At 55.6% G+C, this 15,481-nt stretch overlaps 7 protein-coding genes across 7 annotated transcripts; 3 read left to right on the top strand and 4 right to left on the bottom strand.

Annotated features, from left to right (window-relative positions):
• Positions 1–26: 26 nt before the first annotated feature.
• MRET_3088 (phospholipase C) lies at positions 27–1,952 on the bottom strand (the record flags this gene model as incomplete). The annotated part of the gene is made up of 1 exon (XM_027629715.1): positions 27–1,952. One exon carries the CDS (start codon positions 1,950–1,952, stop codon positions 27–29), a length of 1,926 nt encoding a protein of 641 aa, XP_027485757.1.
• Positions 1,953–2,303: 351 nt separating this feature from the next.
• Positions 2,304–6,797, bottom strand: MRET_3087 (transcription elongation factor SPT6; the record flags this gene model as incomplete). The annotated part of the gene is made up of 1 exon (XM_027629714.1): positions 2,304–6,797. One exon carries the CDS (start codon positions 6,795–6,797, stop codon positions 2,304–2,306), a length of 4,494 nt encoding a protein of 1,497 aa, XP_027485764.1.
• Positions 6,798–6,934: 137 nt separating this feature from the next.
• On the bottom strand, positions 6,935–8,359 carry MRET_3086 (RAM signaling pathway protein domain protein; the record flags this gene model as incomplete). The annotated part of the gene is made up of 1 exon (XM_027629713.1): positions 6,935–8,359. The coding sequence occupies one exon, from the start codon at positions 8,357–8,359 to the stop codon at positions 6,935–6,937; it is 1,425 nt and encodes a 474-aa protein (XP_027485763.1).
• Positions 8,360–8,588: 229 nt separating this feature from the next.
• Positions 8,589–10,232, top strand: MRET_3085 (RNA-binding protein; the record flags this gene model as incomplete). Its single annotated transcript, XM_027629712.1, has 1 exon — positions 8,589–10,232. One exon carries the CDS (start codon positions 8,589–8,591, stop codon positions 10,230–10,232), a length of 1,644 nt encoding a protein of 547 aa, XP_027485762.1.
• A 65-nt stretch (positions 10,233–10,297) lies between these two features.
• MRET_3084 (dynamitin) lies at positions 10,298–11,332 on the top strand (the record flags this gene model as incomplete). The annotated part of the gene is made up of 1 exon (XM_027629711.1): positions 10,298–11,332. The coding sequence occupies one exon, from the start codon at positions 10,298–10,300 to the stop codon at positions 11,330–11,332; it is 1,035 nt and encodes a 344-aa protein (XP_027485761.1).
• MRET_3083 (mannosyl-oligosaccharide glucosidase) lies at positions 11,289–13,589 on the bottom strand (the record flags this gene model as incomplete). Its single annotated transcript, XM_027629710.1, has 1 exon — positions 11,289–13,589. The coding sequence occupies one exon, from the start codon at positions 13,587–13,589 to the stop codon at positions 11,289–11,291; it is 2,301 nt and encodes a 766-aa protein (XP_027485545.1).
• Positions 13,590–13,870: 281 nt separating this feature from the next.
• On the top strand, positions 13,871–15,418 carry MRET_3082 (glucan synthesis regulatory protein; the record flags this gene model as incomplete). Its single annotated transcript, XM_027629709.1, has 1 exon — positions 13,871–15,418. One exon carries the CDS (start codon positions 13,871–13,873, stop codon positions 15,416–15,418), a length of 1,548 nt encoding a protein of 515 aa, XP_027485760.1.
• Positions 15,419–15,481: the final 63 nt, after the last annotated feature.

Here is a 15,481-nt window from a genome sequence, read left to right as displayed (position 1 = left end):
TACCAACCAAATTAGCAACTATACCATTACAGCGTCACACTAAACGTCTTGAACATTGTAGCATCACCATCCTTGAGCGAAATCTCGCCGTTTTTGTCGACCGAAATATGCTTCTTCGACTGCTCCTCGACAATCGAGTGGCCCTTACCGTTACCCTGGTCGACCAAAGCAAACTTGGCGGCCGAGCGGCGGTCAGAGGTAAGCTTGAGGTCGCTCGTAAAGAACTTGTCACGCTTCATGTTGGCCACATTGAATCGGTTGTCCTTCGGCTCCGATCCCAGCCACGACAGCACAAACAGAGTGTCTTCATCGTACTTGCTGTCGCTCTTCTTCGTGGTGAGCTTGTTCTCATCCTTCCATGAGAGCACGTGGCCATGGTCAGCTTCAAAGCGGAGGTAACGACCCTCGCTCAGATGACCACGGACGGGCTTGTAGCCGCGTTCCACCTTCAGGGCATCTTCCTCCTTTTGCTTACCGTAGGGAACGTGAGGCTGAATAGTGTTGCGGTACTTGAGCTGACACACAAAAGCACCGTTGTACTGGTCACGAATCGGATCCTTCGAGGGCGTGCGCACCGAGGGAATGTTGGGGATGCTTGTGTCAATCTTGGAGAAGTCAAAGGCGTTCACGAGGTTGCTGAGCTGCTGACGGCGCCAGTGGTTCATTTCCTTCACGTGGAACGGCTTGCCGTTGGCCTTGGCCCACTCCTCAATAAAGAGCGTCTGACTCTCGTGAGCGGCATGCTCGGTAAATACACCACCCTTACGCGTAAAAGGCGATGCAATGTAGAAGGGCACACGGAAACCAGGGCCGATAGGCTGCAGACCATTCGAAGGCGTGAATGGATCCTTCATCCATTCACCGGGCGTGTCCCTTGAGGCGATAGGACCCAGCACGTGGTCGGCCCAACCACCCGTCTCGTCGTACGACACAATTAGGGCGGTGTTATTCCAGTGCTTACCGTGCATAAGCGATTCGGTCACCTTGCGGTGAAGCCAAGCACCATCGTCAGGCATATACGGCGGGTGCTCTGAGAGGTACTCAGGCACAAAGATGATCGAAACCTCCGGAAGGTTGCCCTCCTCAGCATCCTTGTAGAACTTCTCGAGACCAGGGAACGAGACACCAACCTTGGCCAGTTTCTGCTTGCGCTGAGCAGCATCTTGGTACTGCGTGAATGACACAAGCGTGTCTTCACCAAAGTTATCAAAGTCCTGGTAAGCCATGAACGAAATGCCAGCCTCGAGCAGGTACTCTGGCAGCGTCTTCCACTTGAGTGGACGACAAGAGTATGGCACGCCGTCAGAACTGTACAAGCAGCCAGGTGTGGCCGTGTTGTCGACGACAGGACCGCCCAGCTCCTGTGGATTGCCTCCCACGGCACTGCCGTTGGAGTTCAGCGAGCCCGTCAGATGAATAGCGCGGTTCGGGTGCGTCGAGGCAATAGCCGATTCGTAGTAAGCGTCACCCACAACAAACGACTCAGCCAAGGCAAAGTGTACGGGCACGTCCTCGCGACGGTAGTAACCAATACTGTAGGGCGTGTTGGCGTTCACCCACTGGTCAATCTGGCCATGGTTCCAGGCGGCGTGATTCGCCTTCCAGCTGTTCGAACCGGTCAGCATGCACTGCGTGCGGTTCTTCCAGTCACCACCCTGCCAGTTCAAGTGCCAAGGCATAAGTTCCGACGTGTCGTCCGTAGGACGGCTGGATGCCTTGATCTTCTTGGCGTCAACGGGCTGGTGGAAGACACTCTTGCCAGTGTTGTTAGAGATGTGCACGTTCGGGTCCTTGAAGCCGCGCACACCTGCCATCGTACCGAAATAGTGGTCAAAGGCACGGTTCTCCTGCATGAACAGCACAATGTGTTTAATGTCTTTGAGGCTGTACTCATCAGCCACAGCCACTGCGACAAAGGCTGCCAGGGCAGCAAAGGCCTTCGTGATGAACATATCAGGCTGAGGGTGTGCCTAGTCGCGATCACGTCAACCCTAGCTATATAACACCGCGAGGCACATTGTTTGGGAGACGAGCACGACTGTTCGTCTAATACAGAGTGTATCATTGGCCCATCATTTCCGCAAAAGGCGACCTGGTCAGCGTATGGCTCACACGTGTGCGAGAAATGGAGCCTGTTGGTCCCCACGGACAGACGAAAACAGGAACGTGGACGTCAAACTCCTATACTCATTGGTTCTATTTTCTTGGATTCATGCAGCCGATCATGTGGAGCAGATATCATGTCACTCCGACCTTCTCGGCGCACGCAAGCGATGTGATACTATGCCTCGCTACTAACAGCATCACCAGCGTGACGCACCAGGCGGTCCACGTGGCGGCGGCGGATGTCCGTAGGCCGGCATGGTACCGTAGCTGGGGGTGGCTCCGCCATAGTAACCAGGCGTCGTACCGCCGCGGCCCGGCGTGCGGCCGCCATAGTAATAGCCAGGCGTCATACCGCCATGAGGGGCTGAAGTCCGATCCCCACGGCCCCCGCTCGTCTGAGCCATGTACTGCGTCTTGAATGCATTGGTCAGAGCCGCCACATCGGCCAGCTGCGTGGCCTGACCCAACTTGAAAGCGCCTGGCAGCACCTTCACGGGCCACGTCTGGATCGGCGCCTGGCTGTTTGCCTTAAATGCCAGGTCAAAGTAGCCTGGGTGCTGTTTGTTCAGGCCAAAGGCATATACAGAACGAGTCGGGTTCGCGAGTGACACATTGGTAAGATACGTGTGCAATGCTTGCTCGTCAGCCCCTTTGTACTTTTCGTGGTTCATCATCATCTCTACCATAGAGGCCATCGGGCGCACATGATTCACGATCAGGTCGTCCAAATCAGCGTAGGAGCCCATATCTGCCACACGCAAGATTCGACCCAGGGCATAGTCGTTCTCCTTATCGAGCTCAAGCACATCAATGTGCTGGTATACGCCATCATCGACCTTCCATGTCACAGCCAGGTGGTCCATACCTCGAGAGCTGGGACGAACCACCACCGAGCCACGTGGCTGCGTTGCCAGGAAGTTTTGCGCTTGAATCGCATTGAAGTTGTGGAAGTTGGGATGATCAATGACACGACGCCCGATGCGGTTTTGGTGACGACGACGTGCGCGCTCTTCGGCCGCATCAATCGCCATCTGCGCACGCTCATGATCAAAGTACATGGCGTCCACGGGCGTGCGGCCTTGTGCGGGGTTCACGTGCTCAAATGCCTCAGCACGCAAACTGAGCTCGGCCCGCATTCGTTGGATATCAAGATGGACCACCACAGCGTTTAGGGCCTGACCAGAGCGGAAGAGACGCCGTAGACGCACGTCGCGTGAATTGTAGCCCGGCATGATATCCCGACCGGCAATGACACCGTCCATACCCGCCTCGAGACGCACCCGCAAAAGGCCTTCGATGTCACGGCCTTCTTCGATGCGCGTTACGACCACAGGCACGACATAGCCCTCGGCAAGCGAACGGCGTGTTTCACCCGTGAACATCATAAATAGCTCTTCGGCCGTCGGCAGCAGCTGCGGCGGCCGCCAGTCATCATACGGCCGGATCAATTCCTGCTTGCAGGTCAAGAGCGTCAGACGCTTGCGCAGACCACGGCGTTCCCACAACATGGCGGCATAGTTGTCCAAGTCAAGAGCTGCGAGCTTTTCTGAGGGTCGGGCATCTTCCATAATCTCGGCGCATGCAACGCTGGGATGCTCACCTTCCAAGTCCTCTTCGTGTTTGTTAAGCGCATCTCGAGCCATTTGGCGCGGAAAATCATAGTCTTCAGGGTGGATACGTGTGGCGTCAAGCACGTCAGGCTGCGCGTCCTCATCGGCTGCATCGGCCGCGGCATCTTGATCAATGCGCAGGAACGAAGCGGCATTGTTCCATACGACAAAAGTCAAAATACCGCGGCGCACGAGCACCTCACGGTTTACAACGATACCATCCAGACGCGTCCGGATACCGTTCAAAAGAGCCTGCGCTTTACGTGGACCAAGACCAGCGATAAAGGGCAGCATGTGCTGGACATACGTGTTGGTCAGTGCCGTTTGCAAGTCCAGACCGATATCGTTTACGAGCATCACAATCGCCCGCTCAAGGGACGCGCGAAGACGATCAGCAGGCAGTAAGCGCTGTGCAGGGTCAAACTGAACGGCCGTTACATCCGCGCCAAGTGCGGCAAACTCATTGACAGGGGACTGCGCATACCGTGCGAGACCCACACAGTAACGAGCCAACACACTCAATTCTGGGAACTCATCCGCGGCGCGTGCGCTGTGTTGGTACAGACGCGCGACATCATCGTACACACTGACCACATCCATACGCAGATGCTGTGCTGCCAGACCCTCGAGCCCTTCTTCACGCACACGCTCATCGAAGGCTGCATCAACCAGGCTTTTCACGGTCATCTTGAGGTCCTGCGACCGCGCACTAAACCCATTCACCACGACGACATCAGGATGCCGGCGCTTGATAAGCTCAACAAACCCGGCACGCGGGTCGTCTGCTTCTTCATCCTGTACAAGTGGCGCGCGAAGTGAATCAAAGGTTGCGCGCTCAATAAGATGACCATCCTCATCTAGCGACACGGCCACAATCTGACTCGTGCGTGGATCGCCCGAGCCATGTGATACAGCCAACACACGCGGCACGCGCGATACGTGCTCATCCCAGTTGGGATCTCTTTGACGACTCAGCATGCCCGCCGACTGTACAGGGCCACCCTCCACACGCTGTGTCAGGCGCTGCTCACAGTGCCGTAGCAGCGATTCGCGACACTCTTCCACAAGCCATTCACGTGCCCATGCACGACCCAAGGGAAGCAAAAACGATGCACAAACTTCTTCGACGACGGCACGACGCTCCTCATTCCATGCCTGCGAGAGAGCGCTCACGCCATCGCTAACATACTGCTCCTGCAGACGCTGCTCCAACTTGCTGGCCGTGTCGGTGGGCAAACGAAGCGTCACGTGCACGAGACGTTCTTCCTCGGCGTGGACCATTTGCAGGAACTGCGAGGCATTTTGCAGCACGGCACTTACGGGCTTGCCGCGCAGGAACTTGAAGTTGTAGTATGGGTGCGCTTCATCAATACGTGTCATGCCGCGCTCATTTGGCTCAACGTCTAGCAGTGCTGATAGGCGGAAAAGCGTGCGGACTTCGCGTCGCAGAGCAGGTTCCTTACTAATTTCGTGCGCAAGAATCGAGCGCGCCAGTGCCATAGCTGTTGACGCATTTCCTGCACCGGGCGCCAGACCAGCATACTCGTCTGCCACTTCTAAAGGCAATCGGCTTTCGTCTTCAGGCACATGCTGCCGGACGCCACTCGCCACATTGTCGGCTAGCTGAGATGACGAAAGACCAAGACGCTGGGCGAGCTGGGCAAGTGGCGTGCTCTTACGTTGTTCGTACTCACTCAAGACCGTAGGTCGCTTGAGTGTGTGACCTTCGTGGCCCTTGGCCAACACCGTCGCCTCGCGGAATCGCTCCCCAAAGCGCATCGCGAGCCATTCGGAAATGTCTGTGACTTCTTCCAATGTACTTGCCTGGGCTAGGAGCTCTTCCACGGTTGCATGCACTTCCGACATGTCCACATCAGGACCAGCGAATGCCGCGGCTGACAATTCAGCGAATGTCTGACGCAGAGAATCTTTTCTCGCCAGCAACAACTTGAACTTGATGCCGAGCGTATACAGCGTTAGGAGCTCTTGTCGTACAAGGAGGGTAGTTGTCGTTTTTTGCACCGCGTCCATGGGCGTGTACTCCAGCTCGTCAAGGCGGTGCTGCGTCAGAAATGACACCTCGAGCATATCGTTGAGCATATAGGCGAGCATTTGACGCACACACGCAAACCATTCAGCACGCAACCGCGCATGTGGGGCATAATCCTCCAAGAACTCGGCCGTACACCGCGGAGAAATACGTGTTGAAGCCCAATGTGCGGCATCATCAAGCTCCGCATCCGTGAGTTTCCGCTCCAGAAGAGCCAGTCCCTCTTGACCAGGAATCAGTAGCTGCAAGCGCTCAGGCACATCCACCTGCCGAATACGATCGTCTTCCTCTGTCAACAGACGCTCACGGATTTGTGCAGGTTCAAAAATATCCTTGTAGTCCATGCGAGCCTTTGCCTCTTCCGCATGCTCATCGTCTGCTTCCAGGGCCCATGCATAATCTTCTCCGTTTCCAAAGATGTCATGCACTTCGTCCCAGGCTTCGAGGTCCATACCCGCTTTGCGTGGGTCGACACGAGCCCCGGACATGCGGGCCCTTCGGCGATCCTCCCGTTTCTCACGTCGCCGCGCCTCACGCTCTTCCTCATTGAGGCCGCTCATCTCAGCGTCTTCTTCGTCGTCTTCGATAAAGTCGTCGAGACCATCGTCAAAGTAGTCCGCTTGCTGAGCTCCATCATCTTCATCGTCAAAAATATGCGCAAGCTCGTTGGTGCGCTCCTCTTCGCCAGCTGGGCGTGCACGCTTGTGACGCGCGCCTTCAGGTCGCGTGTTTTCTGAGAGCAGAGCTAGGTCATCTTCGTCTAGCTCCTCGTCCAGCTCGCGATGACGATGCCGCCGTTTGCGCTTGTGTGTGCTTTCTCCACCTTCTTCTTCGTCCTCCTCGTTCTCATCCACGATGAAACCCTCTGCCACACGACGTTGCTCTTCTTCGTCGTCATCATCATCTTCATCATCGCTGCTATCCATACCAACGATGTTGCCAGACTCCTTCATGAGATCCTCCCCTTCTTCATCACTATGCGGGGCCACTCGCTCATCGGCCGGCGTGCGCTCGCGTGCCTCTTCGGCCATGGGCGTCGTAGAAGGAGCAGGCTGGACGCAACTCGTCGCGCTGTGGCCTCGGATCGCATGGACAGACAGGGTATCATCACGTGATAGCTACCAGGTTGGCTATGTGGAGATCATGGTCGAGAACGAAAAGGTGGAGGTCATGAGGGTGAAAGCTGATGAAGATGGACGGCGAGGGCGGCGCAGCCCTGGTTCAGATCACCCATGGCGCGCATGAGGTCGCGGGGAAAAGGGTAAGTCACGGACACAGCCCGTACGAGAGTGGAGATATGGATGGTGGCGCGCACAAACTGATTGCATTGTTCCCAAAGATCGTGCATGTCAGCTTGGGACGTGCGTAGGTTAGCGTCGCTCGCGCGATCGCGCGTCCATTGCAGTCGCTTGGTCATGTCCATCATACTTGCGCAAGATTCGTTTACATCACGTAGGCGCTTTATACGGGTGGCATCTTGTTCCTCCTCATGGCCCTGCTCCATGCCAGCTTGGACATAGTCGCCCAGCTCGCTCCATATTTGCATGGCATTGTCCGTCACTTGCAGTAGCAGCTGGAGCAATCCATCTTCACCTCCTGACGTATTGGAAGAGAGCATGCGCATTCGCGTTGACGCGCTCGACACAGTACCGGGCGAGAGCGGTCCGCGGGCCGAAGCATCGGGCTTGGGTATCTCGCGAGGGGACACGCCTGGGGATCGCACGGAATTTGTAGGGAGACCCAGGCGCTGTGGACACTTTTTTAAAGGCGTGCTCGACGCTGGCTGTGATATTTCCGCCGTCTCTTCGAAAGATACGTCAGCTTGACTTGGCTGGCGTGCAGTGCGGTGCGACGAAACTGATGTACTCGCATCGACCGTGGCGTATGATACATGTTTATCAAGAAAAGGTACGACGTCTCTTACATGCGGGGCCATCAACATGGCACTATTCCGCAATTCGGCCACGCTGCCGTACAAAAGCAGCAAAAGAGTCCGTGAGAAGCGAGGATCCACCGTCTGTCCCAGCTGAGGTAGCTGGATATGCAGCATCGTCACTGCGCGCCTAAATGTGCGCAATGCATCATGACATGCTTGCAAGACATGGCGCACAAGCACAGGTTCAGGCATGCCTGCACAAGATACGGCGTCTAATCGGTCTAGAGCATTTATAAGCACGCTCATCGACTTGACCGACATGCTAAGCATGCGAGAAAAGTGTGCCACGAGCCGCTCATCCGTCGATACCGAGGTGTATTGCGTAATAGCCGAGTACATCTGCGAGAGAGCAAAAAGCACACCGCGTGAGGCATCGACAAACTTCAGGACGGGCTTGGGCATGCTTGGCACAGAAGGGAGAGAAGAGTATCTTCGAAAATATCTTGTGCGCTCGGCATCAGCTGTCTCCGAATCTGCGATCGAGACGCTCCGATCGCTGCGAGATAGGGACGGTGGTGAGCTCATGGCAGCAGCCGCAGCATCTGCGGCAGCTTGAGTCGCACCTACTGTCGGCAAATTCAGTTTCTTTAGACCATTCGTGCGCGGTGTATCCGTCAACGTTGGCACAGGCACGCGTCGCGCGCGTGTCTCTGACATGACTCGCGCAAATCAATGTGGCGGCGGGGCTCACGAAGCGTTGCTGTGGAGGTTGGATCGCCCCTGGCTAGCTCATAGTGTGGAGGCCCATGCAGAAATCCAGCTGTGCGTGTGCGTAGATAGATGCCACTTGAACCAACTTCTATGGGGGAGCGAGTACAAGAAGGCGACCAAGTGCCTCCCCCCAGAAGACAGCAACACCTCCTTATCCCATTGATTTCTCGTCGTCATGTCGGCTAGGGTGGAGCTTTATGCGTGGGGGCACTCTGATTCAGATGAACGTAGTCGGTCGCCGTCGCCCGTCCTGTCCATGCAGGACACTTCTTCCTCGACGCCGCCATCGTCGCGTTCATCGATCGATGAACGCGGCCACCGTGACTTGATGCGATGGAATGATCGCTTTCCAGTCACTACGCAGCCATCGCGCGATGTCATCCTGCTCGGACTCGACGCTGATGTGAACGCAGACATGATGCGCACACTCGTGACAGCTCTTGCCAACATGGTCGATGCGCGCCTCGCGCCTCCGCCACAGGATGTGACCGTGATCCGTGATCGCAATAATGGTACCTCTAAGGGCTTTGGTTTTGTCAAGTTCAGCACCCTCGAAGACGCGAAACGCTTTGTATATTTGCACGCACCATTCATCTCGAACCCCGACACTTGGCTGGGCCCGGTGAAGCAAACGGGACTGCGCCGCAAACGCATCAAAATTGATTTTAGCAATAGCGAGAGACCGCAGGGCGGGCTTTCGTACTATGAACAGCACAATGCCCCTGACAGCAAGGACCAGCTCAAAAAAGCCCGAGCTCGTCGTGCCAAGCTGATGGCGGGAGCCGTGCCTGCTCATCAGCAAATGGACTTGGCGAATGAGAACGCCGGTCTACGCGACGCGTCTGCTTTTCCCACCGATATGCTTCTGCTCACGAATGTGCGCCTTTCTGAAACTGCGTCGAGCATCGGTGCTGTTCTCTGTCAGGCAAGTTCGGCCATGGAGCAAGTGTTGCTTCTTCGAAGCAGGTCGACGAAAGAGTCCACAGGTCGCGTTTTTGTCGTGCTGCGCGACTCGGACGCAGCTAAAGCTATGCTGGTCACTCTGCGTGACAGGCAAAAAGGCTACCTGTCTCTGCTTGGTGACAGTGTCAAGACATCGTATGCGGACGCCATTGTCATGGAAGAAGCCGATCCATTTGACCCGACGAACGCCGCCCACGTGTTTGAAGACCGATGCGGTCGAACGTGGCGGTACGAGGACGAATCACTTGGCTTGGACTTGTGGAAGCCTGAGGATATGTTGCCGACGAGTGCGCCTTCCTCGACAAGCTCATCTGTGTCCGAAGCACACACACCGCCCCCTGCCCATGGGCCTCTCGTCTCGCATGCGCCTCCCGTCGCGACGGCAGCGCCAGAGCCGATCATGTCACACGGCACTTCGTACTATATGCCCCAGCCCGCCATGATCGCACCCAAGCCACCGCCTATGTCGCAGCATGCCGTTCTCCGCATGCTCAACTTTTCCGATGCATCGCGTCGCATTTGCGTGCTGTGCCAACGTCAGTTCCGCTCGATGGATATGCTGCATCGTCACACGGAAGAAAGTGCACTGCATCAAGCTAACTTGAATGATGAGGCAGCATGCCGCGCAGGCGCAGCTCGCATGCTGTCCATGCCGTCGAATGTCAAGGAGAACGTGACGGCAACGCCTCTGCCGCCGCCCACCATGATGCTTCCGACGTTCGAAAAGAACGAGGCGAAAGTACTCGGTATGCGCCCAGCCCTGCAGCAAGTTGGCTGGAACGCATCTCCCACGCAAGCATGGACCATGCCGTCCTTTTCGATACCTCTAGTTGCGTCTTCTTGGCCCGCCATGTAAGACTCTGGTTGACTCGTACATAGTGGAGAGTCCAATGATACTTCGTAATTATGCATCCCACCTCCATGTCCAAGTACACTGGCTTGCCGGATATCGACACGGCACCCGATGTGTACGAGACGCACCCACAGAAGGAGGGAGCGCGCTTCATGAGTGATGATGATGATGATAGAGAGTCCAATACAGACGCGGCCACGACATCGGACGCCATTGATACTCACAGTGTGAATGCGACACAAGCGGCCGAAAAGTTTCGGTCGACCTACTTGACGCCCGAGTCGTATGAGCTACATGGCACAGCTGGTGGGACTGAGTCGACGCTCGCTCGATACATGCGTCTGGAGCATGAAGTGCGCGAACTTGAGCGGATTTTGACCGCTCGCCAGGGCGATACAAGTACGACGCCGAGTATGTTGGCACAACTCCAGACTCTCGAGCGTCGCATCCAGCGAATGCGTGACGATGCTAGGCATGCTGACCCACGCGACCTAACACAGGCGATGATAGATGCTCTTCAGCAAGTGCCCGAGCCAGTTTCGGCACAGTCAGCCCCTTCTGCGACGCATATGTCAGCATGGGACGAGCGACTCACGGCCCTTGAAAGTCGTTTGGGCGTCCAGGCACTTCAATCGGACGTTCCATTAGCCGATACGATTCATCGCCTGGAGCAACAAATGCAGCTTCTGACCCAACCACGACATCTGGATACCATTATCGCGCGTGCTAAAGCCGTGTGCTCTGAGCTGGAACATGTCGATGAGCGGCGAAGGCATTTCGCGAACGACGACGATGAAGCGCTTGCCCAAGTAAGGGAGCTATATGCGCTCCAGTCACGAATCGAGCCACTTGAGCCTCTGGCCCCCGCTCTGCTTGCGCGTCTGCAGACGCTCGCGCCACTGCACTCTGCTGCTTCAGAGTTTCATACGTCGTTGTCGCAGGTCGAAGCACGGCAAACTACCCTACAGGCTCGGCATGCCGATCTACACACACTATTACAAAAGCTGGAGCAGAGTATGCAAGAGAACCAGGCCATCATGCAGCGTAATCTGCAGTCACTCATGACAAGGTTGGATACGTTGTGTGGTACTTCTCCGCCATGATAAGCACGACCAGCGACGTCCAGCCCGTAAATGGATGGTTCCGGCGTCCGTGCCCTGTTTCCTCATCATACTGCTCCCACGTATACCCAGTACGCTCGTATTCATCCAGCACGGTGTGTATGATGTTCAGGCGCAGATCCGTGTAAAGTATCGCACACCGGTCAGCATTCTTTCCGGACCCCTGACTGTAGTGGTGCAGCGCACGGAGAGCCATGTAGTTAATCGGCAGCCAAATCGCGCCACGCCAGTAATCCTCATCCTCACCAAAGAGAGGATGGGCCTTGCTCAGACTTCGAAGACCATGGGGAGACCACAGCGCGTCGTGGTCGCTCAGCAAGTCCAGCGTCGCACTTAGCTGCTCACTCTCCGGCTTGAGCAGCTGCGTCAAGAAGGGAAAGAGGCTTACATAGCCTGGGTGGCACTCGAAGTACGACTCGTCGTCATGCCCCACGGATGCATCGCAAAACAGACGCTCTTCATCATTCCAGTGCAAGTCGATCACGTTGGCGGCAATATCCTCTGCCTGCTGCCTGTACTCGAGTGCATCATCATCATTGCCCAAGGTCTCGGCGAATTGCGCCATAGACGAAGCAAAGAGGCCCATCCACGAAAGCAAATCGACGTGTAGCTCACCAATGTGCGGCGTCGATGCGCGCGGATAGTCATCCAGACCGCTCGTGAGGACATGCGTCGGAGAGCGACCGCGCCATCGATACGCCTCATAACGTGAGGTAGCCTCACGGCCCCATTGGCGAATCTGTCCTCGCTGCGTGCGACGGAACCACTCATAATGCCGCTTCCAATGCGGATACAGTGATTCGAGCTTTTTATGCATCCTGTCCATGTCACCAAGGTCAGCACGCTGGATATAATTGACGCCTTCAAGATCTTCCTGCGCCTCTTTCACACGGGAGTGGTACTCGTCCAGCATGGAGTTGAGGCCAAAAATCAACGTGGGCGGATTTGCATGCTGCGGATACTGCGTCTGGAACTCCCGCGGCACTTGGCTACGTGCCTCCTCACCAAGAATTTGCTCACGCGCGACCCATCCGTTCTTGTCCATCAGGTGCGTCCAAGACCCGAAGATCATGGAAGCCAATTCGGCGTCCCAAGCACCAATGTGGAGCAAATGGAAGCCTTCGTCCCAGTAAAAGCCGCGAGGGAAGAAGCTGCGACTTGGTGTGGCGGTCAGCAGACTGTGAGGGCCCTCTGGCTTGGGCATGGCACCATGCATATCGTGCAAATACATGCCCGAATCGTTCAAGGGCCGGCGATCCACTAGACTCTCGCCGTAGTAATAGCCGATGCCGCCGATCAGTTGTGAAGTGATTTCACGGGCTGCCTCGACATGATTCGCATGCATGCCGCTCTTGATAAGACCAAATCTGCTCTCAAAATGCTCATCATGCTCCTTCTTATACGATGCTAGCAAGTGCGTAAGATTTTCAGGATGGAGCTTGGCATCCGGCGATGACGATCCGCTGTCGAGGAAAATATCGTAGGAAAAATTGCCCTCAAACGCCTTTTGGACCGCAAAAAAAGTCGTATTAGACTCTGTACGATTTGAGAACACCATGTGATGGTCAAGAGCGTCGGTAGGTCTTTTCAGGGATTCTTGTTTTTGACGAATATGCTCCTCCAGGATAATGTCTTGGCCACGCCAAGTCTCACGCACGTCGACCGACAAAGCGGCATACGCCATACGTTCAAAGCCTTCTAGTGGCCTATTCTCAGGCGCATCTTGTGTCCGCATCGAGACGCCACCAAGGACACTACAACGCGCTTCTCCCTGTTCGGTCACATAGAATGGGAACCTCGAATTTTCTGAGCCCATATAATAATACGTTACGATATTAGCAGGCTTGGAATCATCCAGCACTGTACCACGGATTCTAATGCCCCAGTGACCTGGCGCACCATCCTGGTGACCAGACTTGACAAAACTCGTCTCGAGTAGGTAGTTGTGCTCGTGGTCCACGATCTCCTGAATACCAAAGTTTCGTCCATCGTGGTACTTCCACCTAAAATAATCCGGTCCCGGGTTCACAGAGGCCAAATGTCTAGTGGGTGCGCCGCCTTGGATACTGGTAGGCGAATAGTACATGAATCCTGTCAGCAGCGTCTGGGGCATACGCGGCCGTAGACCAAAGAGCAGCTGCGGACGATACGTCCCCCAAAGAGTAGATTCTGCATGAGTAACTATCGCAAAGACTGTGGCAAGCATCAAGCATGCCCACAGCCATGACGACAACACCATGCTGAGATGCAGGCTCGTCGTGGCACGCGAAGAATCTAGCCTGGAGCTTTGACCAAGCACCGCAAGCGCAGCGCGCCCCAACGCTCAAGCCACGTGGCATTCATAATTCCTAGCCGGCGTGCCTAGTTGCATACAGCACTGCCCATCACGATCGGCGTCACAAACCCACGCAGGCGCAGCCTTCACAACAGCATCGGAAGCGTAAGCCCGTTCGTGCCATTTCATTTCATTTTGCTGTGAAAAAGTATTAGGCTGCTCTCATCGTCGGTCTTCCGTCCAGAATGGTGCGTCAATTTTTGGCGACACTGAAAGAATTTTTTGGCCCAGATCCCAGGATATTGGCGGCATCACAGCGAGACGAAATACTGGGTAATGATACTCCCATCAGCGCCTTGCACGGCACTCAATCTGTGTCGCAGCTCTCTCACGGTGCAGCCACAGAGAGTCGTGTGTCCTTGCCTGTTTTCAACTCTGGCGTCCGGCAAGGCAGTCAAGTTGTGCGCGCATGGCAGCGCATCCAGCTATTCTGTGAAGAACAGTATGAGGAGCTTCGAGACACACTCAACTGGCCCGCGAAAGCGGAGACTTTGAACGCTCTCCAACATGGCATCGGACGTGCGCTTCCTCAAGCTGTTTGCGAGTGGCTCTTGTGTTGTGATGGCCAGGAGATCGAGTCGTACGCATCCTGCAGTGATGGACTCTTTTTCGGCCTACCATTCCTCGGATCTGATGCTATTTTGCGCGAGTGGCGTTTCTGGCGCCTCGTAGACAAGGACGAAAGGACCGTCAACAATCCGGATCTCAATAAGCGCATGGCCAGTTGCCCACCTGGCTGGGTCCGCAAACGGTACTCTTGCCCAGACTGGATCCCCCTCATTTCGGATGGCCTTGGCAATTACATCGGTGTGGACTTGTCACCTGATCCAAATGGCGAGGGTAAGCCTGGGCAGGTCATTCTCTTTGGACGTGATTTTGATACCAAAATGGTTCTATACGGTTGCGACGGACCTGATGGATGGGCAAAGTTCTTGGTTATATTTGCAGATGAGCTCGAGCGTGGCACAAGCTTCGTTCTCGGCGAGGTCCACGACGAGGGCAGTGGTGAGGATGGCATTGGATACGAGTCGTACTTTGCGAGTTCAGGCGATCGTGCTGGTGAGGGCTCTGTCCAATTCCGTCTGAAGGGCCTGTACGCTGGATGGCCCGTTATGGAAAGCTGGTTTGATCGCTCCGCACGGGCATGGGAACGGATCGGCTACCCCATATCAAGGAGCGCATCTGTGCACCATGCCATCACGGAAGACGCTGGGGATATCTCTACTTCATCTACACATGACCCTATGGATCCTTTGCATAGCAAGTCGCCTATCCGCAAGCGTCTACCACGCGCATCTCCTGCAACCTCAATGCCAAGAGAGTCGTCATGGCCTGAAATAAAAAAGCAAAACTCACTCTCACCCACACCAGTACGTGTGCGGCGTTCGGTCGTACCGAAACCTGCGCCCCTCACAGATCTCCCGACCATTGATGACGTGCGTGCTGCCGAGGCATCGGAAATGTCTCAACGCGCCCATGGACTGTCCCGGTTTGGCAGCTTCCGCAAATCGTCTCGGAGAACGTCAGCGTACATGAACATGCCTGCGCCTGCCACAACTGTGGACATGGAGGAACCGATGGAAATGTCACTGAGACCCGTCGCGTCCTCACTTGATGTAAGCATGGCAGAGGCACCGTCTGCAACAATAGATATGTCAGGCGATATTTCCACTCAGCTCAATCAGGCACCAAACATGCAAAGAAGCACAGCCCAGCTCTTGAATACGTCTTGACTCATTTACATACATTCACCTTCCTTTCAATACATAATTGCCCCCCTTGTTGCTACCATGTGG

The sequence above is a fragment of the Malassezia restricta genome, chromosome V (assembly GCF_003290485.1).
Source record: "Malassezia restricta chromosome V, complete sequence".
Taxonomy (NCBI): Eukaryota; Fungi; Basidiomycota; class Malasseziomycetes; order Malasseziales; family Malasseziaceae; genus Malassezia; species Malassezia restricta.
Note: the sequence above shows the minus strand (reverse complement) of the source record. Positions and strands in the feature narration are given on the sequence as shown.